At 42.5% G+C, this 24,164-nt stretch overlaps 1 protein-coding gene across 4 annotated transcripts in view; it reads right to left on the reverse strand.

Annotated features, from left to right (window-relative positions):
• clcnk (chloride channel K) overlaps nucleotides 1-24,164 on the reverse strand; it is a 73,346-nt gene that overhangs the window by 29,500 nt on the left and 19,682 nt on the right. For 2 of the 4 annotated variants that reach the window (XM_069918883.1, XM_069918882.1), the window contains exons 1-3: nucleotides 13,509-13,759; nucleotides 8,078-8,206; nucleotides 3,992-4,120 (exon numbers count right to left, since the gene is read on the reverse strand). In XM_069918883.1, coding sequence (XP_069774984.1) covers nucleotides 3,992-4,120; nucleotides 8,078-8,206; nucleotides 13,509-13,749 — 499 coding nt within the window. In that variant the 5' untranslated portion in view covers nucleotides 13,750-13,759. Of the gene's footprint in view, nucleotides 1-3,991; nucleotides 4,121-8,077; nucleotides 8,207-13,508; nucleotides 13,760-23,310; nucleotides 23,781-24,164 lie in introns of those variants that run through there. The other 2 variants (XM_069918884.1, XM_069918886.1) reach the window with 2 other exon arrangements.

Here is a 24,164-nt window from a genome sequence, read left to right on the forward strand (position 1 = left end):
CAAGCTGGATCAAACCCTGGTGGCTGGAGCGGTAAGTGTTGCTCGAACCACAACGCTGTCCATTGCTCTTTGCTATCTCTCATTTATTTTTGAGTATCCTTGCTTTTCTGGGAGCCCTACCCTTCAATGAGAACGTCATATTGCAGGATCAAGTGTAATGTAACAGTTTGTTTACAAATCATACAATTAACGTGACATTTTTTGTATAATGTTCTTTCCTCTACCGAAGGACAGGAGGTTCTGAGGAAGGGATTTCGGTTACTGGACCTAGAGATGGCCAGACCGGGTAATGGGCAGATCCAGAGCATGTTACAAAGTTGGAAGTAAAGCAGACTTAGATGCAGATTGGGTACAAGGTTGGAGAAACTGCTGAGGTTAAAGTAGTTTCGTCCAGCCATCTGAGCAAATGGGTGTGCAAGAAGATGTCGGCAAGAAGATAGGCACGACTGAAATTTGGACATTCCCGTGTTCAGACGGTGAAAATGGATTGGCCCAATATTGAAGACTTGATCTGACAACATGGAGGCAGTTGTGCTAAGAGTGAACTGAATTAGATCGAATTGGATGGTTTATTGTCAGTTGTACCAAATGAATAGCTTTGTTTTGTGTGCTGTGCAGGGAAGTCAACCCTCACTTAAGTGCACTAATAAAACAAAACTGCAGGCTATAGTGTATGAGTAGGGAATAGTGTTACTTGGACAAAGAGCAGGATATTCAGAAAATACAGTCAAGCTGTGCAGGGGCATCATCTTTCACCAGAGAGGTCCTTTCAAGTGTCTGATAACTACTGTCCTTGTATCTACTAGCAGGAAGGGGATGGAGAGATGGTTCCAAGTGATGGAGAAATAGAACTGGGGGGGCCATCACTTACAATGTTCCTCTGATGGCCCTTCAAGTCAACTGCTGTCCCAAAGCGAGATTTGAAGTTGGGGGAGCTTTCTCTTGCCTCAGATGAAGGTTGACCACAAGAGGGAGTCAGGTCCAAAGAAATGTGGAAATGCGAGGTGACACAAGAAAGTCTGCAGATGTGATTGTAATTAAAGCAGAGGGAGGAGAGTCAGGGGAGGAGGGGTAGGGGAGAGGGGCAGAGGGAGCAGGAGCAGGGGGAGGAGGGGCAGGGGAGGAGGGGCAGGGTGAGGAGGGGCAGGGCAAGGAGGGGCAGAGGGAGGAGTGCAGGTCAACAGCCGAGAGGTGGACATGAATAGGAGGGCAAGAGTGAATAGCTGAGAATTGATTGGGGGAGGGGTAGCTCTGTGAATGCAGGGCTGGAGGAAAGGAGAGAGACAAGGGGTGGGGGAAGTGGAGGAAAGGAGATACAAGATTAAGGAAAGAGAGATAGGGGAGGGGTGGGGTATGGGGGTGGGGGGTTGTGCTAATGGAAACCGGAGGTCGATGTTAACGTCATCTGGTTGGATGGTGTCCAGATGGAACGTGAGATTTTGCAGGTCATCTCAGATTGGCCTGTGGTTCTCTTGTCCCTTCGTCCTGCCACGTCCCCCAACCTTTTTATTCAGGAGCCTACCTGCTTTTTGTTCCTACCTCGGCAAAGGGCTATTTAGCCCTTTTCACATTGGCTGACCAGTAAATTGGCTGTTCAATGAACCGGCTCAAGAAGCCATTTATGCTATTCACACTGGACTACGGATAACAGGTACTCTGCGTCCCCAGGCATCCCACGGCGAGAGGGGCGCCCATCCTCCACTTATTTCTCTCATGTCCCTTTCATATGGGCTAATCAGCATGCAGGCATCAGATCGCCCTGGTGATAATACACCCTCCCCAGGAGGTCCATTCCCAGGATGATCTGACGCCTGCGTGCCAATTTGTAAACGTTCACTTGTAGATTGGCAGTTAATTACTGGGATAAGGTGCTTAAGGACACTGTGGGACCTGATGAGAATTCCCATCACTTTTGTGGAAATGTGAGGTTGCTATTCTGTCCCTGGTCTAGAGGATGAAACACATTGCGATTGTAATAAAAACACACTGAAATATTGGAGGAGTCCATTGAAATCATGGCTTATTTGTAACCTAAGTTCACATACACAGGTATTTTGTGTTAACCTCAGATTTAAAACAAACTACTCACAGATCATCAATTGCCATTTACAGAAACAAATTCCAAATTCCTAGCACCCTCTGGATGTAAAACGAGTTTCTCCGCTTCACACCTTAAAATCCAAGCTCAAAGTTTGAGACATGCCCCAAGTCCGAGATGCTCACACAAGGAATGGCTTCCTCCATTCACCCACTGGAGAGGGGGCCTGATGAGGTCACGAGGATCTTAACAGGATGTTCCCTCTCATGAGAAAATAAACCAGTAGAGGTCTTTGTTGTAAAAACAAAGGGTCACCCAATTAAAATAGAGACTTGGTATGTGTGCTTTTTTTCTCTAAGACGTTCATGAATCATTGGAATTTTCTTCGACAAAAATCACTGGAAGCAGAACCTTTGAGCATTTTTCAGACAGAGGTAAATTTTAATTTTAAAAATGGGATGAAAGACAAATGGGAATATGGGGTTGAGGTTATAATCAGATCGGCCATGATATTATCAAAGAGCACAGCAGGTTTGTAGTGCCATGGGGCTGTTCCTGTTCATTCTCTTCTTCATCAGCTCCATACTCTATGTCTTAACTATTAAAGTGTTCATTCACTTCATGTGTTAATACCTTTTTGCAATTAGATTTTTCTATTCACAGGTTTGTGTTAATGTGGTTTTATAACCCAATATTGAAGATACTTATAGATGTAATGAAAAGCTGTGACCCCAAAACAGGGCAACACCACCATTTGCCTCTGTCTCCTAAACGGAGCCAACGATTCCGTGGCCAAAAGGATTGGTGAACAATATTGGTCAAAAATTGTGCTCTGATAATATGACATAATTTATCAATGTCAGATATAGATTGGTACAATGCAAATCAGATAGAGATTGGTACAATACAATTTTATGCACCATTTATAATACCTTACACCTCAAAAATTACACGGTTTAAAATTTGAAATTCCAGACTTGTGTTTTAGTTGTGGTATAGAGGTTGGAACATTTATACATTCAACCTGGTATGACTGGACAGAAATTTTGACCAAAATGATTGGTGGATTTTCATTTGGGACGAGAACTGTATTTATTGAGCATCTTATAATAATTGGCAAAAAACTATCAAAATATCAAATCCAGTTTGTGAGGTTTGCACGAGTGGAGGCCAGGGGATGTCTCGCTGTTACATGGAAGTCCAATACCCCCCTACTTATTACTCGCTGGGATATGGAAATGCAAAGTTGTGCCCCCCAGAAAAGATTATTTATAATCTTAGAAAGAAATATGACATATTGTTAAAATATGGAAACCTTACTTGAATCATACTGGCTTAAGGATATAATTAAATTCCCCAAAAGGCTTTAAATAATATAGTTAGGTTAAAAGCATTGAAATTCCCAAAGATCAAGATGTGGACTAATTAATGAAGGCTGCTCAAACACCCCTTCTTTTTTTTTTAATGGTGGTGGGGGGGGGGTAAGATTTGGGCAATTATATGAGACTCTGTCATTTTAAAATACTCTTTATATGATGTATGTAATAATTTTAAAAAATTAAATAAAATATTCCAAAAATAAACAATTCTGTGAGCTTCAATAGTAGTCATTTAGTCTCCAGTGAAAGGCCCTCATGTTTTCTGGGTGCTCAAAATAAATATTCCACTGAGCACAGTGTCTGCTCTGAGCACTGAAACTATTTCTGAGAAGGACCTGGCTAATTAAATCCTTGTTACCGGATTACCTGACTAACCTTTTCTCCCGTAACAATCTCTGAAATCTTCTGGAACTTGTGGATAGGATTTCAAAATGGACCTGCCTATCTTACTGTGCATCTCAGTTCATCTTGACATGGGAAAATTACGCAGAAGACAAGACCAAGCAGCTGTATTGTGTGGCATGCTCACAAATGCTTTTTGCAGTTATAAATAAACGGGCTGCGGCCGACTTACCTCCTGACTGTGGTGACATACACTGGGAGAAAATGGTGGAGAACGTTGTCATTGCAACAGGGTATGCAATCCAGGACATGTACTGCAGAATGTCATTGCCATCTAACTGCTCGTAGAGCCATCGATGAGCTGCCGAGAAACGAGAAGATTAAGAGACCCCAGACCCATGTTTTGGGGATGAAGTGCATTGTATTTACTGATAATTCACTTGCTCAAATTCATTTTGCTAATCATGCTTTTTTTTCCCTGGGTATACATGGTAATGGGCTGCATTTAAAATTAATTGCTGAGAGAATTATTACTTGGCCCAGATCACCTGGGTCATTTCCTTGTTAATCTTATGGATGCATTAAAATCACTGCCTAAGGCACCTGGGTAGAAGGCACATATTTCTGCCACATGTAGTATCTGGAAGAAATGCTGACAAACTATTCACGTTGAAAGGTTCAAAGGCAGGGCAAGGGCAGAAAGTGATGTCGGAAAATGAAACAGATTATTTATTAAGCATGCATTCTTGTGGCCAGTGGAATTAAATCATTTGAATGTTCTTCTCCATCTTTAGGAGTTGACAAGAATTTTAAAATGTCAGGTTGCTGAATATGGAAGCAACCTTCAATTTCTATGAACTGAAAGCTTCATGAGAGGTAGGTGATGCTCTCTGTGCTATCCCCACTGGTCAATGGAAAGATCAGTGTCCCAGCCCCCTCTGTCTGAGTGTTTGTCCTAAACCAGCACTCGGTTCACAAGTCTTCCTTCTTTTCTCAACCCCTCCTCCCTGACGCGAATGTCTATCCCCCACCCCCCAACCCTGGGTGAAGGTCAGATTCAGAAAAGGCGAGCATTCTCAAGAAGGTGGTCCATCCCTGTGCTCATGGATTGTGTTTGACGAGAGCAGAGGCTGCAGGGACGATGATCAAACTAAGCGTCATACCACGCACCAGGGACCAGTCAGATCAGGAAACGCAAAGGAATTTGCTTGTGATCATGCTCAGAGAGCTGAGTGCGTGGCTCAAAGATTGAGGAGGTTAGAAATGGACTTCAATTCTCAGGGAACCGGTCTCAGTGCTGTGGGAAGGAGGAGGTGTTCTTTTGAGTCAGGCTTCACTTGAATTGGTTTGGAACCAGTGTCTTAGCAAACTGCATAACTAGAATTGCACATCATCATGGACAGGGGAGGTGTGGATGGTTACAGTGAAATGAAATTTCAAAGTTCAAGAGAAAAGAAGTGATTGATGGTAGGGGGTAGTGAAATGGGTATTGATAGCCAGAGTATATCAAGAAGGGCAGAAAATACAAGTTTGGGGAGAAATTAAATATAAATTATAGATTCCTTTAAACAAGAAAGTTTGCAGATGCTGCATCACATTTGTAACAAGATAAATGAATTACTAATACAAACAAAAATAAATGAATACAATCTAATAGCCTTTAATGGAGCTATGGTTGTAAAGTGACCATGAATTTAATATTCCAAGAAATAAACAAATTAGGAGCTTCATCCTGATAGTAAAATATAGGGATTATAGCTCGAAAATAAATTGAAATTAAATTATTGTGGATGGATCAAAGAAGCAGCAAGGGACAGAAATCATTGAAGTGGGCCTAGGCAGTGGAGGGAAAGCAGAGGATGGAATAAATTAGGGCACGCACGAGAAGGAATATCATTAACCCTGCTGGAGAACAAACTCAGAGATGGTTTATGGAGCAGTATGTGGGAACCAGCTAGGAATGTGCAATAAGAAAATGTTCATTAATTGTGTGGCCACGAAGGGATCTTTGGTGAACTAACCATAATATAATAGCATTTAATTTAAAAATCTGAAATCAGGATCTTAAATCTAAACAGAACAAGCTATGAAGATATTTGTTGGCTTCAATAAATTGGGAAACTACCTGTTTCAGCAATAGCTTACGTTTACATATTTTTTTAAAATTCCATAACAAAACTGTATCCGTTTAAGGGACAAAACATAACAGGAAAGATCCAGTTACGATTTGGTGCCACGTTTCCAAGTTGAGGGGCAGTCAGAGTGGTGAGGAGGGAGCTGGTTAATGATAAGGTGACGTCCAAGCACGTTGTCAGGAAGAGAATTCCACTGGAGATGGTTTTCTTTACCCCTATCTTGCCAATCACACAAGGGCAGAGGATTACACTCTTCCCATCCCTGGAATTGAAGCAGTCAGGAGAATCATCCTCAATATGATGTGCAGTTGCCATTGGGCAGCCCTGGTATAAAGTGGTGTGATTGCTGGAAGCAATCCTGCCATTAAGAAAGCGATGGCAAACAGTTGCTTTGATAAAACACTCGGTAGTTAACAATAAAAGGAAAGCAACTTCTGCAGAAATTAACCACAGGATCAATGCTAATTAGCAGTGTGGAATTGTCAATGGAATAATCTCACTGTGAAGTGAATACAAGATCCATGAGAGAGTGCAAGACTTTCTAAGAAGATTATTAAAATTCAGAGATGTACAATCATGGAAATCCTATTGAGAATTTAATGCATCCTCTGAACTGGATGCTCTCAATTGAAAAGCAGTTGGACAGAGGGTAGAATTTGAAGTTCTGGAAGCTACCCAGAAACAAGTTAGCATCTCGAAAATGAAATGTTAGCAAACAAAAAGTTAAGCTTCTGTTTATCTAGCACAGGATCATAACGCCAGTGGTTCTCAACCTTTTTTATTCTACTCACCTATCACCTTTAATCCCTTAATAATCACCATATACCATGGGTTCTCTGTGAGGGATTACTGAAAGTGGTATCTGAGTGGAAAACAAAGGTTGAGAACCACTGCTTTACACCCAATGAATTAATTTTGATGCGTGAGTACCAGTGTAATGGAAGAATTGCACGGAGCAGGCTTAATGCAAGGAATAAATACGAACTAATCTGTCTTTGCGTAATGGTGCACAAGAGACCCCAGTGGAGAGAATGCCAGGGATCACAGCTCACTTCAAAATCATGCCAAGGGCTTTATTTTTCCACTTTACTGAGAGAGTTTAACATTACGATATTGCCAATTATACAGCCCCACTTCAGCCTTCCACTAGAAGATCACCCTCGAGTATTGTGCCAAGTATCTGGACTTGAACACTGAATGTACTGACTCAGAGGAAGAAGTTGTACTCAGTGAGTCATAGCTGACACATTTCATTACATGCAATAAAACAGTCCTCTGGTAAGACGAGATGATCCCAGGCCAAAGTTAGCCGTAGCAGGTTTCTCTGGAGCCATGCGAACGAGCTCTATAAACTGGTCATTAATTTAGTTAATTCTCGGTGAGGTAAGTATGATAGCATTAGCAGTGGAAGCTGCCGCTCTCAGCCATTCACTACCCCCCCTGCCTCAAAGTGTATCAATGAAAGTGATGGCAATTCCATTCACAATTCCTTTGCCAAGAAGCAGTCCATGCACGCATATAGCAAGACCCAGATAACGTTTACCCCACAAAAGTGACCTGCAATATCCATCTCCAACAAATAAGTGTATAACTACCAGTTCTTGACATTCAACAATATGGCCATCACTGAGATCCCACCTGCCGCTTGCCCATCCGAGTTCCCGATGTCTCAACCACCATCTCTTGCCCAGGCCCTGGTCATCCGTCCTGACACCCCGGTCGCTCGCCCATCCGAGTTCCTGATGCCCCAAACTCAGACTTACCACCCAGTTCTGGCTGCACGCCCCGCCATCCGAGCTGCTGATACCCCAAACAAGACAGGTACTTACTGCAGTCAAAAGTATTTGTGTACGATAGATGACCCCCCCCCCCCACTAAATTTTACACTAAAATTGGTCCACAAAATACACACATATTTATGGTAAATGGCCTAGCTAAATCTAACAGAGGCCTCTCAGACCTGTGACACCTTGCATTACCACCTTCAAGGTCCACTAAAGTGCTAACAGAGCACCTTCTCCAGGATTGCAGCACTGCAACAAGGCAGCTCACCACCAATTTTGCAAGGGAAAATAGGGAAAGGCAATAAATGCTCACCTTGCCCATGACACCTGAAACCTGAAAACACATTTTTGGAAAAGTAATAGTCAAACAATTAATGTAGGAATTCCGTCTTTGCTTACCTTTGGAAAGTTTGACCACCGTGAAGTCCATTGCAAAACTAATAAGAGCCATTAGCACACCGAGGATGAAGAGGAAATACCAGTCATCTCCCACACGGGAGAGCACATGCTTGATGAAAGAGAAACATGCTGCAAGAAACATGAAAGCTTCTGTTATAAAGTCATTGCAGAGAGTGTTTTCATCACAACTAGCTTTGTGGCAATGACTTACTATGAAGTAAGGTGACTCAGTCACCTGCATTACCATTACGGTGTAGAATATCCATCACCTGCGTCAGCCACACTACTGTTATGGTGTAGTGTGTCTGTCAGCCATGTTACCATCATGATGTAGTGTGTCTGTCACCAACACTACCATTATGGCTGTTATATTTGCCCCAGGCATAAAGTTTCCTGACATTCTGCTGATTAAAGTAAATGAAAAGTTTAAATTCTACCCCTTGCCTATCCTGGGCTTTCTCCCATAAGGTGCACAGTTGTTGGGTTCTCCACCTTGAGTTAAAGGAGAGAAAAATCACTGTGAGGTAATCCAAAATTTAAAAAAAATGAAGGTGTACAAATACTCGGTGTAATGGTCGGGAGCTGAGGTGTGGATGGGTTTCAACAGGACGATAGATCTTCAGTAGTTGTATAATCTCTGAATGAGAACCGCCTAAAAGTTGTACCAAGCACCAAGCTCCTCAGAGCCACAAATTTACCTTCCTACTCTCTGCAATTGACAGTCAAGGAGAAATATGTCGCCACCAATAAAGATCTGAGAGGTTATCAGTCATTGATAACCGAGGAGGCTGAGAAACACTGAACTGTTAAAGTGTGGAAGGAGACTACACTGCTTATGGAGACTGCATGGAAAATCCTTCGTGTGATTTTTGGTTCATTTGTCAATTTCTTTCTACCTTCCCCCCCCCCCCCCCCACCCCCAGCTTTTGTTGCTGTTTCTTCAGCCCTTCATGATATTAAATGCCTCTATAAGATCTGTTTGGCCGAGAGGGAACCTACATTCAATCCAAGTGGTTCCGAAGATAACACTCCCAGCTTCTCCCATCCTTCCCCATCCCAACAATCTTTCTGAGAAATCATGTTTGCACTTTCTCCAAACCACTGCCATTTCCCAGGAGTACAGCATGCAGAACCAGACACACTACTCTAGTTGTGGTTAGACTGGGATTTCTGAAAAAAAGGTTTATTATGCCCTCCTTGCTCTTAGAATTATACAGCATGGAAACAGGCCCTTCGGCCAGTCATACCAATGCCACCAGCTAGGTTGCCTGTCTGAACCCGTCCCATTTGCTTGCCTCTAGCACTCCCTGTGTTTCATTTCAAACTTCAGCCTTTCCCAATAAAATATGCAACCATTTCCTTAGACCTCTCTGGTCTTGTACCCTTTTTAGAATTGTGCTCTCTAGTTTATATTTTCCTTTTATTCTTTCTATCAAATTGTAACAATTCATATTAGTCCACATTACATGTTCCATCTCTCCATCCATTACTTCAGCCTGACTTTATCTCCTCCTCTCTTTTCTCCATCTCCAAGTTCTGTGTTATTTGCATAATTTGAAATTGTGTCCTGTACTTTGAAACCCAAGATATTAATGCACATTAAAGCAATGGACCTGACATTCGCTCCTGGGGAACTCTGCTTCCTCTCCCACCTGGAGGCCTTCTTTCACGACTGTTCTCTGTTACTTAGCCCAATGTTTTATCCACGCTGCTGCAGTCCCTTTTATTCCTTGACCTTCATTCTGGATGACAAGCTTATCAAGTGGCCCCTCATCAAATGTCCATTGGAAGTCCATCAAGTGTAATATTTCATCAAACAACCAGATTTTCCTGGAACAAAAGGGTGGCACGGTTGGCGTAGTAGTTAGTGCAGCGCCTTTTACAGAGCCAGAGATCGAGACCGGACCTGGGTTCGAATCCCACGCTCTCTGTAAGGAGTTTGCATGTTCTCCCCGTGTCTGCGTGGGTTTTCTCTGGGGGCTCTGGTTTCCTCCCACCATTCAAAATGTACTGGGGTGTAGGTTAATGGGATGTAAATTGGGCAGCAGGGACTCGTGGGCCGAAATGGCCTGTTACCATGCTAAATTTAAATCCATGCTGCCTTTAATCCATCCACATTTGTCCAAGCAGTTGCTAATTCAGTCCTTGATCTTTTTTCTCGAGCTTTCCCCACCACCAAGGTCACAGAGATTGGCCTGTAACCATCGAGTTTATCCCTACAACTTCAACACTGTAGTTAATAGAATTGCAATGACAGAGACATTTAAAAGCAGGGCTTATTCCTTTGTGACCTTTGCAGTTGTAACAGAAGATTACCTCCTCTGATTTATTCCCCGCATTCATTTCAAAATTTGCGTCCTGTAAAGAAATGTTCCAGGTTCCCGATAAAAACCTCCACATTAACTTGTTATCCCTGTGATAACATTATTCTGGATGTGTGGGAATTCCTTCCAAAGCCAACCAAAGCCAAAGCAAAGCCAAATGGCGATCAGTAATTTTTCATGATGTAACCAACACAAATTCTGTATCCTCAGTAGAATAACCACAAACAATAAACGATTACTAGACTGGTCTATTATTCCTTTTGAAAAACAAAGAGGAGGGACTGAGGGCTGTGAACCAAGGCAAACAAGCTCGGCTCAATGGCTTTCACTGGCACTTGCGCCTTTGCAATCATGCAAATGTTATCTCAGGAATGTAACTATTCATGGTTCAGAAACGTAGGTTCTAATATTAGATCTGAGGCCTGGAGTTTTAGATCAATTGTGTTTAAAGTCTGTGGGAATTTCATTCTACTTGCTTGGAAGTTTAATCCTGATCATTCACCTTTGATTATACAGTAGGGTAGAAGCTGATTCTGGCCTTTAAAACCTGTGCCACCCACACTGGAAGGAAACTGGAGCACATGGTGAGAAACCTACACAGGTCACAGGGAGAACATACCAACTCCTTGCAGGCAGCAATACATTTGAAGCGGGGTCATAGTTTTGTGTTAACCACGCCACCTTCTTCAGGCAATAATTTACTATGGATAGAATTCTCAATAATGTTCATTGCACAGTGGTTGCTAAAATGAATAGCTACACAGCTTATTGCTGCAACATATTCCAAGCATTATAAATTTATTTAGTCGTGGTAAAGGAGAGTACAGCTGTGGGATAGATTCTGTTCTCTGTCATTGAGGGGTCTTATTCTTGAAGGCTCTGTTCCATCCCTGGTGGCGGGTTTAAGGAAAGGGACTTGGAGTGGGGTGGGGCGGGGGGATGGGGTGGGGGAGGAGAGAAGTTGGAAAGATCCAGTTGTGGTCCATGATAAAGCCAATGCTATAGTTAGGATAAATAAGAAGGATCTGCAGAATTAGTACGAGCAGAAATGGTCCAAATTAAAGAGCAGGACCACAATGTAATAATTTCTGTGTAACTATTTGTGGAATGTGCAAAGAAGCAGAGAACCAGTAAGATCAGAGCGCTGAATGTGCAGCCCAGAGAATGGTATGAGAGAAATGGGTTTCAAATCAGGGGGCACTGGCACCAAACACGGAGGAAAAAAAAAATCTGTGCTGTTGGGGCAGGGATTGCTTGAGTCTGGTTGAGAACAGCGTCAGTGCATTGAGTAATTAGGGTGCAATGCAAGGCTTTAAACTAAATAGTCGGGAAAGGAGATATTTAGAAAGATTAAGGGAACTGTTTAGGGTAGAAAAATGGGTCTATCAGGTTGAGACAAATAGGCGTATACCTCCATTTAGAATCAGATCGGTGAAAGATGGTAAAGGATGAAGGCAATTTATTTAAATGTTTTCATAACAAGATAGAAAAAATAATGCCACAAATTGAAATAAATAGGTTCAGAACAATTACCCTTACAAGAGTCAAGGCTGCATAGTGACTGAGGTTAGGAATGAAATAGTTAAAGGAAGAGAGAGAGAGAGAGAGAGAGAAGGGGAGACTGCATGACTCCAGTGAGAGAGAGCAACTCTGCTCAGACTATAAAGAAATAGATTGCTTTGGATGGAGCTAAGGAACAGCAAGGGGAAAGTTGATTATGGGCATCCAGTCTTCGGGCAAAGTATAAATCAGAAAGTTCAAGACTCATGTAACAGGTATAGCACAAGGGGAACTCTACATATCATGTGAGTGTTCCAGAATAGTGGTTCATGCCGGAAGAGTCCAATGGGCTCTCATTACAATTCCGATTTGTTTCCATGCAAAATTAATACCTTGAATTTAAATCATATTAATCCATTGGCTCTTTTTGAAACCTTTAAAAAATATTTTATTGATAATTTAACAATTAAAAAGTTGAAGAATACAATTATGAAGTGTGCTCCAACAAGAAAAAAAGTTATGAAAATGATCATAAGTTTCAAAGAACAATCACGGTAATAAAACAGAACCTAACAAATGAGAGGAAAAAAAAAATCAAATCCCCTCCCTTAAACAAGGTTGAATATTAATGATCGTAGATTCAAGTGGCCCAGTCTGACAGAGGGACAATACAAGGCCACAATTCCAGATTTACACTAAATCTTATGGTTTTAGTCCACGAACAAGCCCCATATCATTCGGAATTTAATATTTGTATTTTTTAAACCAAAAATAGATTTTATTCACCATAAATTATTTACAAAAGGAAAACCTTTCAAAGTCTGTTCCCACCCATACATTCCCGCCACTGTACATTGTTACATTTTATTCCATTTACACCGTTACCATATTTTACATTAAAAGAATCTTGCACTCTCCCAATGCATTAATTCAGCCGAACAATTTGTCAGTTTATGGTACTCTCATGGTCACCTTTTTAAGTTATTTAGCCTACGGAAAGTTGTCATAGCCAGCTGTTGCGAATTTGAACATCTGATCCCCTTGGCCAATAAAAATAATTAAAGAAATTGAAGCAGTTGCCATTCGCCAGTAAAAATCACAACACTCCAAGCATTGAAAAGCATTGGAATGACAGCACAACTTAAACTTAGAACTGAATAAGGGGTTATGAATGCAATAAATAAATCATTGATAATAGAGCGCTGATTTCTTGTGCCAGACTTGACATTTTCAGTTTTGGCCAATGCTTGGTAGTTAACAGATTCTTTGGGTTTAATGGTCTGACACATTAATCAATGAATAATACATACATATTTACGTCTTTTAGAGAGGGAGGCTTGGGCAAAGAGTTTGTATTTAATAAAGCCAGATTCAATATTTAAAAGGAGTAAAACACGAAAGTCTGCAGACACTGTGGTTGAAGTAAAAGCACAAATGCTGGAGAAACTCAGCAGATCAAACAGTGTCCTTATGTAGCAAAGACAAAGATACAAGACCAACATTCTGGGCTTGAGCCCTTCATCAAGATATGTATGCATGAAACACAATGAGAAAGACAGAAGTACTTTGAAAATTAAAATTTTATTCAATCGCCTAATCTTACTCACCTGTTGTACAATACCTTGCCTTGGGCCAGGGTTTTAGTGGCTTTTTCTGCAGAGGCACACTCTCTTCTACTCCTGGTCTAGAAACTTTTTCTCCTCTCCAAACTTCATCCATTATGCACACAAGACACTGAGAGATTTCTGTGCCATTCACCGCTGCTCTCAACCAACCCCACCCCGCAACATACACACACAGACAAACACACCGACAATCCTTTGCCAACGGTCTCCTGCCTTGGTACATCCAGGCAGTTTACTACAAACCTAGTTTAAATGGTAAAAAACACCTGCCCACTTCCAAAGCCCAAAACCACACCCCCCCTCCCAAGCCCAAAACCACACCTGCCATACAGAACACATAACATTTACAGTCATAACCTGCACTTGGAAGGTTCCCTGTGACAGTCAAAAGCTTTGCAAAAAGAAGCAAATGGAATGGGATGATAGAAACTCAATGTAGATACAAATATTCACTGATTATAAGGAGGTCCAAAAATAATTAGAATGTCATCAATAACACATCTAAACTTGCATTCTTTCTTTGGGAAATTAATGGCCTTCACTACAGTCAGTTTCCTATTTAGTATTTTCCACATTTATAAATAAACATAGAAACAGGAGCAGACCAGTCAGTGCTCTGAGCCTGATTAATTCAGTCTTGGTTTAGAACCATTCACCTGTCTTTTATACCCTTACTGATCCTGTCCACTAACCTGAATGAATGTTTCAAGGTGACCACTCACTGTGTCACTGAGGGCTGTATGGTTGATGTGCACTTCAGTAAAGCCTTTGACAAGGTCCCATATGGAAGACTGGTCCAAAAAGTAAGAACCAATGAAATCCGATTCTACAAATACATCACCAGTTTGTTCCAGGTTCCACACTGGAGGACATAGTTCATAATTTTAAATGCCTCTACTGAATCATGCTTTAATTTTCTAGGGTTAAATGTTAAAAGAAATTTCTGTAATATTTCAGCAAAGTTAAAGATGTCATCCAATCACACCGGGGGAGGAAGTTAACTGGAGGACATGACATTTTCTGACCTGGTGAAAATTAATTCAAAACCTGGATCACTTCAGCAATTGATGCAATCAGAAGTTAAAGCAAAAAAATTTCTGCCTAGCTAAAGGATGATCTCCAGGTGTCTGAAGTTAATAAGAAGGCCTAATCTTCTAAAAAAGGTCTGGCCAAACATAAACTGGAGGGGACAGACACTGATGGGAAATCTTAAGTTACCTGTGTGAAAAAGGTAATTTTTCATCATTTCCTATGATTCCATAAATGTGTTAGGCTAAAATAACACCTTTAAATGACATGTCTCATTCCTAACAACATCCCATTTGTACTGTTCCATTTTTGTCATCAGATGCTCAATAGAAGAAGGAATAGAATTCGGCCCGAGTGGGGTTTTTGCTTGAGTGACCCAGGGTCAATCCTGAGCTCAGAAGCTGTCTGTGTGGAGTTTGCACATTTCACTTGTGACCAAGGGGGTTTTCTTCAGTTGCTCTAATTTTGTTCCACTTTCCAAAGACTTGCAAGCTTGCAAAATTCAGATTTATTGTCAGAGTACATATATGACATCGCATAGATCCCTGAGATTCTTTTTCCTGCAGGCAAGGCAAAATTTCTACTTATCAGTAGTGCACTGTACTCAAGAAAGTCAAGTTTATTGTCATCTGATTGCACAAGTACAACCTGATGAAACAGCGTTCTCTGGTTCTCAGTGCAAAACATGCAGACACACAACCAGACACATCACACATACAGACACACAATACAAATGCAGGACAAGTCAAGTCAACTTTATTTATCATTCATACCATGCTCTTATGGTATAGATGTATACACTGAAAGTCCATGGTACACTATGCACATCTGTACTGGAAGTTCAGGAACTTGATGGCTTGGGGGGGGGGGGGGGAAAGCTGTTTCCCACACTGGACATAAGGGGCCTAAAGTGCTACAGTTCCTTCTGCCAGGCAGAATATGTGGAGTCTTTCACAATGTTCATTGCTTTCTGCCTCCATTGATTGTAATAGATGCCCTTCATGCAAGGAAGAGGTTTCCCTGTGGTCTTTTCCGTTGACTTCACTATCCTCTGCAGGGTCTTGCAGTCCAAGATGGTACAGCTTCTAAACCAGATGGAGATACAGTTGCACAGGATGCTCTTGATACATCCTCTGTAGAATGTAGTGAGGATGGAGGATTGGAGATGGACTTTCCTCAGCCTTTGCAGGAAGTAGAGGTGCTGCTGGGCTTTCTTGGCTATAGAGCTGTGTTGAGGGACCAGGAGAGATTCTCTGCCAGGTGCACTTTGAGGAACTTGATACTCTTGACGACCTCAACATTAGAGCTGTTATTGGTCAGGGGAGCATGTTCTCTCTGGGCTCTCCTGATGTTTCATGAAAATGAGAGTCTTTAACCATCCAAGAGCAGCGCCTTTGGTCAGCATTCTCACTACTCATGGGAAGAAGCTATTTCTCAGCCTGGCTAGCTCTGATACTCCTGTATCTCATTCCTGATAAGAGCACCTGTGTGCGGGATGGAAGGGGTTCTCAACGATTTTGTGCTCCTTCAGACAATGATCCCAGTAGATTACGTTAATGGAGTGGAGGGAGACTCCAGTGATCCTCTCTGCCACTCAAATGGTCCTGTGGATTGATCTCCAATTCATTTCTCTGCATCAACCGTACCACATGTGATGCAGCCGGCCAGGACTCTCTTGACAGAGCTCAAGGTTGACAAGATGGCGGCTGGTAGCCTTTGCCGCTTCAGTCTTCTTCAGAAGTGCAGACGCTGCTGCACTTTCCCGACAAGTGAAGAGATGTTGCGTGCCCACGATAGGTCACGAGTTAAGTGGATTCCAAGGAACTTGGTGCTCTCCACTCTCTCCATTACAGTGTTATTAACGTTTAGGGGAGAATGGCCGTTCCTGTCTTCCTGAAGTCTATGATCACCTCCTTCGTCTTGTCCACGTAAAGACTCTGGTTGTTACTCTTGCCCCGATTTTCCACCTCCTCCGCAGTGTGACTTGTTATTGCTGATTAAAATTTTATGGATAGAAAAGCGAGAAATGTAAACATGAGAAAAAGTGCAAATAACTGTACAATATAGAAAATAAATATACAATAATACATAATGTGCAAATAAGTCTCTGATTTTACCAATCTGATGGTGGAGGTGTAGCAACTGTTCCTTAACACAGTGGTACAAGTCTTGAGGCCCCTTCTGTAAACTGATCCCAGTAAGCATTTTCTCTGTCACACAGTGCTCCCCACTTTTGTGGAACCTTAGTCTCTTGTCTACAAAGCACACAAAAGTAAAGCTTTTCACTGCATTGTGACATACTTGACAATTCAAACTAATTCAATGAGTGAGTGAATCTGGGGTGAGTTGATGCAAATATGGGCATAATAAAATAGGATTAAGGAAGGATGTGTGGAGATGGGCATCTCAGCCCAGTTTTGTTGAGCCAAGGGGCAGTAGGATGATGCTTTGGGGCAATAACGGACCGGACAATGCAAGGATGGCTGTCTCCTCTGCAATGTCGCTGACATGAGACGCAGAGAAACCAGCAAGGAGAGGAAATTCTGAGACAAGCTGTAGGAAGCATTCAATAGGATGGCTTCACAAAGATTGTTTTGGACCAACCATGCACAAAGCTATGGAGGACTTAAAGAAAGCAGCTCCATGCATTTTCCAGCATTTTGAAACTGTTCAAGAATGTGATTTTCAATTAATACACAAATATTCAGAAAACAAGAAATATCAAGAGGGGCAAAATGTTTCATTCCTTTCAGATGCCAATTTAAAGAGTAAAGGATCGAAACAATAAAAAGATGAAGTGGAATGTTTTAGTGTGAAAGCTGGTCTGTATATGCAATCAATACCAGAATCATAGAACAGCACAATACAGGCCCATCAGCCCTCAATGTTATGCTGACCTATCTATTCATACCAAAACAAAAACTAAGCTCTTCCTACCGCATAACCCTCTATTTTTCTTTCATCATGAACATGTCACGAAATTTGTGGCTTTGCTGCAGCAGAACAAGGTGCAAAATTACTGTAAATTGCAATCCCCTAAATACAAGATATTTTAAAATAAATAATCAGTGCAAGAAAGAGAAAACGCGAGGTTGTGTCCATAGGTTCATGGTTCATTCAGAAATCTGATGGCAGAGGGGAAGCTGTGTATGTCTTCAGGTTCCTGTGCCTGAGAAAAGGGGATGGCCTGGGTGGTGAGGGTCCTAGATGAGAGAAGCTCCTTTCTTGAGGCGCCGGCTCTTACAGATGTCCTTAATGGATTGAAGATGAATGCCAAGTTTACAACCCTCTGTAGCCTGTTCCTTTCCTGTGCATTGCCCTTTTCACACCGCAGTGCAAAATTAAGATTCTCTGGAAATTTTCACAGGAACCATCCTGTGAACCTGCGGTGTGAAAAAGGTCGGCCCAGGAATTTTAAATGCCCCTGGGAAATTTTCCCGGACCACCCTCTCCCTGCGATGTGAAAAGTCAAGTGACCAAGCAGGGAAGCTTTGTGATGTCAACGGTTGCGTGCTGTATCATGTAGGTGATTAAGATGAAAAGATACCTACCTCCTGACAACAGCGGGCCATTTCGGCATGCTGCGACAGAAGCACAATGCAAGATGAATGGCCATCCTCGTTAACCATAATCCCTCACACAGCTCTGTGATTATGGGAAACAAAGACGGCCATTCATCCTGCATTGTGCCACCGCCGCGACGTGCCAAAGTGCGGTGAGAGGCCAGTGGGGGTGGTGGTGTGGAGGGGGAGAGAAGGAGCTAGTGAGCGGGCAGACAAGCAACCAACAGATGGGGGGAGGTGAACTTACTCCTGTGAGTGCGTCACTTATCATAGACTGGGGGAAAGACCACCCCTAAATTGCTGAGGAGGGCAAATTCCCGGGAATTTGGTCTGCGGTGTAAAAGGCCCGGGAATTTCACCAGGACAAACTAGGGTCACCACTCGCCTGCAGTGTGAAAGCAGCTGCTCTCCATGGTACACCTGTAGCAAGTTGCAAGTGTTTGGTGACATGCCAAATCTCCTAACGAAGTATAACCACTGGAGTACCTTCTTCATGTCTGCATCGACATGATGTCCCCCAGGATAGGCCTTCCGACCCATCACTTGAAAATTTAAGACACACTTGTTTGGCAATTATACAAAAATATATTTGGAAGATGGCCCTGATCTTCTTTGAACTGCAGCACTTTCCATGCATCCCAATGCCCTGAGGTCATCACTCTGTAGCACGAGTCTGATATTCTCCGCCACAGATTCGTTCTGGGTTAGGCAGAGCGGCTGATCCCCCTCCCTCCCGATTACAGTCCAGATTTATTCAGCACGATGACGTGAACAATGCACGCCAATGGGATCATGCCTGTGATTCAGCACAGATTACAGAAACAACAGTTCTTCTGCCATATCATTCTATTCAATCAAAGGCTACTTACTGTGTTTTCAATCTCACTAACCCAAGCATACATCCTCTCCCTAGCACTCACTAGCTAATCCACCTCAGGACTCTTAACATTTATAACATTAAAATCACTTAAACCTTCCTTAAGACTGGTCAGCCGTGCTTGGAAGTCAATATGAATCAGCCATTCGTGAACAATTTGGATGAGATAGGTGGATTCAAGGATAGATATATGATGGATCATCTATAAGTTTATTGTGACAACACCAGCTGGCATTTCACAGAAGGAACTGACAACACCATCTGCCAATGACTTAACCTAGCGTTGATTCCTTTCACAAGGTCCTTCCATACAAGGCCAGCATAGAACAATTCTGAAACATTGTTTGCTAACTGCCATGTTAGCATGGCAATGTCATTCCCCTTTGTCCTCATCTTAGGGGCTCTCCTACCCAATGCACACAAACGAATGAAAATTTGTGCTCTAACCCCACAAACTATTTACTCTAAGTTTGTAAACAGACAACTGTTAATGTGCCCAATGGAATAATATGAACATTTTGAATAGTCTTGAGACATTTTTTTTAAAAGCATTATTTTGAAATTTAAGAAAAGCCACAGCCCTCCCCGGATGAACTTGCGGCATAAATTCCAGACCATCGTCCTCCTCTGGCCTTGTCCCACTAATGGTCACTTGACCACTTTTCCATGTGGCCCACATGGCACTAGGTGGAAGAACCAGATGCTTTCCACTGACATTCTGAAACCCCGTCCCATCTCCAGAACCGAGGCCATGAGCAAAGTGACCCAGTTTTGGACAGAACAAGTTGCTTGCATGGCCCCAGTAGAAGAACTCCTGAAGCTTATTTTACGGAGAGCTGGGTCTGTTGTGGCAGAAATGGGAAAATAAAATGCCATAGACGTGCAGTAAATGCCTCATGAATACCCTCTCACAATATTAACCACGATGTCAGCACAGTCACTGGCAGCCCAGTGGTCGGGCTTGTGCCAAGCCAGTGAGGCTCCGAGTTGGTGAGGTTCCAAAGGCAAAAGCTAGGGCAGCGGTTCTCCACCCACCGATGGGATATGTCCCTTTGGTGGACCACAGTGTATTTCCATGTAGATCTTTTAAAAATGTCATATAAAATACTTCAAATTAGATAAATGTGTTTCTTACAGAGCTGCCTTTGACTCAGTCATTGCCATTAGTGAGCCATGATCTGTTAGGCCAGAAAGCCAAGTGGGCCTTAGACTGAAAAAAAGGTGAGAACCACTCCACTAGACACACAAAATAAACAGTTCCCACCTCATCTGGCTTCTGCCTGCTTGTGGTTGACCCAAGTTGAGCAGTTTTCCCAAATGCCTCTCAGACATCAGCTGATTCATTCATCTGGACTGGACAAAAAAGGACAACAGCTCACTCCGTACAGCCCTTTCCACACCATTCATTGCTTCCTGTGTACTGGTTTTAGATGTGCTTTTTAGGTATCATCTATGGATCAGCTGTTGGATCTCTCTCTCTCTCTCTCTCTCACACACACACACACACACACACACACACACACACACACACACACACACACACACACACACACACACACACACACACACACACACACGTGCACGCGCACTCACTCTGTAAATTGAAGGAGCAACATCTAATATGCTGCCTGGGCACTCTCCAACTGGATGGCATTAGCATTAACTTCTCTGGTTTCTGCTGGCCTACTCCCCATTCTCCCTCTCTTCCCTATCCCTCCCTCTCCTTTCCTCCAACTCCACTCTCTTCCCTCGCGACTCACAGGGCTATCCACCTCTCCCTCTACCTAGCTGCTATTGTGCCCTCTCTCCTTTATGACATCTTGCCTGTGGACTCATGTTCCTCACCCTGTCCCTCTGCCTACCATTTTATTCAGGCGCCTGCCTACATTTTGCTCATGGCCCGAAATATTGGTCAAGTATCTTTATCTTTGCTATATAAAGGACACTGTTTGACCTGCTGAGTTTCTCCACCATCATGTTTTTACTTTAATCACGACTTTCATGTCTTATACCAGACCTTTGTCTTCATTGGTCAAGGAAAACTTGCCACTACTTCAGTTCTAGGGGATCTGATGTATGATCCAGACTCGGACATGAGGTGCTTGACAAGGTGAGCAGTTTGGGACGAGGCACACTGTTTCTGCTCTTTCAGCCTAGCTCCAAGTAGTTCTGATGAAGAGGCTCTCATTGCCATCCTAGATGCTCCATCTGCCTTTGACGGCAACTCCTCATGTGTTTCAAAGGATGTGTGACAAAAGTGATAACCAAAAAGAAGGGCCAGTGGTTCCCAAAAATTGGAGGGAATGTGAAAGGAAGATCTGAGGACATCCAATAGTGACATTCATTGTGATGAGCTTGGTATACATGCCTGTGGTTGGGACTCGGTCTCAGGCACGTGAAGCCCATCTGAACTAGCTCTGTGTAGAGCCTTGATACTTGGACTGTTAGATTGCTTTTCCTGTCAGTAGATTCAATGGATTTTACAGAAAACAGATGGAGATTTTATTGAATGGAGATTGGTAATAATGATATTGTTAGTCACAGAGTCATACGGCCCAGAAACATGCCCCTCAACCCATCGAGTCTGTGACAAGCATCAAACGCACATTTACCCAAATCCTACATTTATCTCGTTTTATTCCTCTGAATCAGAGGAGATGGAAGGCAGGACTATCAAATCACATGAGACAGGGTGGGCAGCCTTTTCCCCCAGGGTAAGGGAGTGCAGACTAGAGATGAATTTAATGTGACGGGGGGGGGGGGGGGGGGGGGGGGGTGGAGGGAACATTTAAGGGTGATGTGTGGTGCAAATTTATTTTACACAGAGAGTGGTGGGATCCTGGAACCAGCTACCAGGAGAAGGGGTGGAAGTAAATTCAATAGTTGCATTTAAGAGACCTCAGGTTAGAAATGAAGGGGAGGGAGGGATGGGTCAAGTGCAGGCAGCAGTTTTGGTTTGATGTGTGCTGATAGAGTGCTAGTGCTAATCCTAACCACTAGAGGGAGTCAGGAGATGAGCTGTTGCAACTTGCATAGATTCAAAATGGATTCCTCCACAACACCTTGTCTGTGTGTGTTCTAGCTAATAAATATAGTTGTTTTAAACAAACCCACATTTCTTTATTATATTAAAAGAAACATCACAATTTGGACATCATGTCCAGCACAGATATCTGCATTGAAGGGCCTGTTCCTTTGCTGTACTGTTCAAAGTTCTAACATGTAGACTGTTCCTTATGCAGTGGGATGAATGCAGACTATATTTCTTGAAGTCTACATTAAGGAATGGAAATGGGTAATTGTGATTGTTAGTCATCGATAGAGTCAGAGTCATGCAGCACAGAAACAGGCCCATCAGCCCACAAAGACCATGCTAACCAGCAAATGCACATTCACATCAAACCTTGGTTGATCCCATTTTTAAAATTCTCCCCACATCCTCAGCAACTCTGATATTCTACTATGCATACCAGGGGTAATTTATCCCAAAAAAAATGTTATACCAAGCAATAGGATGTGGGAAGAAAAGAGAGCATTCGGAGAAAATTCAGGTCTCTGGCACTGTGAGGCAGCGGCTCATTTCACGAGATTACTAGTCACTAAAAGCAATCTGGCCTCAGGGGTCAAGGTTGTTCGTAGAATATGAGGAATGACGTGCTTGGAGGCACACTAACTTCAGTGAGGTGTAACGCAGTACTTGAAATGGAAAAGAAGATAATTAATTATTAAAGATTTAAAATATAATTTAAACAGAAGCATAAACTGCACGGTGATGGTGGCAAGAAATAGTGAGAATTTTCAACGTCATACAAAATGCAAAATTTCTCAAGGTCTGGTTCAGGATAGGAGGTTGAGGGAACTCCAGGAAAAGTGGGGAGGGTGAGTTTCCAGTGGACGGCGATGTTTTTCCATATTAAAACTCAGATATACAATTACCATTGTGTGCCAACACTGCCATCATCTCCTGAGCAATATACCATGATTTATTCGCCCATCTTCGTGACCTCACACCCACACCCACCAAACTAGGAAGTCCTGGGCTAGGATCATGAAGTAAAGGTTGAAGAAGATAAGCCCTGACCTCAGGGAGATGAAAACTGAGACCCAAAGCTGTGATAGCAAGTAGAAGTTGAAAGCTGATGTTACCAAGTGTTGTTTAACACAATTAAGACAAGTAGGGGAAGCAAAGCAGATTTGACATTTGCCTTGTTAAATAAAGATAAGTTGGATCAAATGAAGCGAACAAAACTGTAACTCTGTATTTCACTTTAACGGCAGTAAAGTTGTGTAATGATTCAGATGAGCGTGGACTTACCAAGTGGTTCCATGTGGACGTTCCAGAAGCAGCGTAAATGCAAACGGTGTGAACATTTGATGACGATTGGCAGTAAGGCGTTTGATGTTGTTGTGAAGTATATTAAATAATCTGGCTCATTCGGGCCTTTGGCGGTGCCAGACGGGCAGATTTTCTTTGGAGCTACTATCACATTTCTCATTCAGCATTGTTAGGCCATAATACATTTTCTGGTGAATTTAATAGGTTTAACGGGAGCCGGATCCCATGAATAAGGAACGAGAGATTGTCGTATTCTCAATTACAATGTATAGGTGCACCAAAATTCTTACATGCTGCAAAGTACACCAACTGCAATAGTATGCGCTAAATAGATTGCAGGAACTGAGTGGGAAGGAAGAGTGGCGAACATCACCCAGTAAGCTCGACGCCAAACACTGGGATTTCTGAATTGCTGGACAGCATATTATCAGAGTTTCACTCTGCTGGAAATGACAAATATATCAAAGTCTGAATAAGGTTTCAGCATCTTTTAAAGAGAAAAATATAGGTGGAATATTTAGCAGATCTTTTTAAATGAACTGCAGTTTATCGACGACTTCATTAACTAAATTCGGAGTAAATTAAGTTCAAAAGGTTACATTAGACATTTCTCCAATCTTTACAATTCTCCCAATCAGATGCTATGAGTCCATATTAAGTATTTTGCAGATTCCGGTCAGTAGCTTTACAAGAATTGCAATGCTAGGAATCAAATTGCTTTTTTAGGTTCTCCATTGAGCAGTCGCGGAATGCCTGCTATGAGGACATATTCCTGGATCACTCCATTTGTTTGTAGAGCTCTGGCAACCTTTCATCTGTTCGAGTTTTCACAA

This window comes from Narcine bancroftii, chromosome 2 (assembly GCF_036971445.1).
Source record: "Narcine bancroftii isolate sNarBan1 chromosome 2, sNarBan1.hap1, whole genome shotgun sequence".
In the NCBI taxonomy this organism is placed as follows: domain Eukaryota; kingdom Metazoa; phylum Chordata; class Chondrichthyes; order Torpediniformes; family Narcinidae; genus Narcine; species Narcine bancroftii.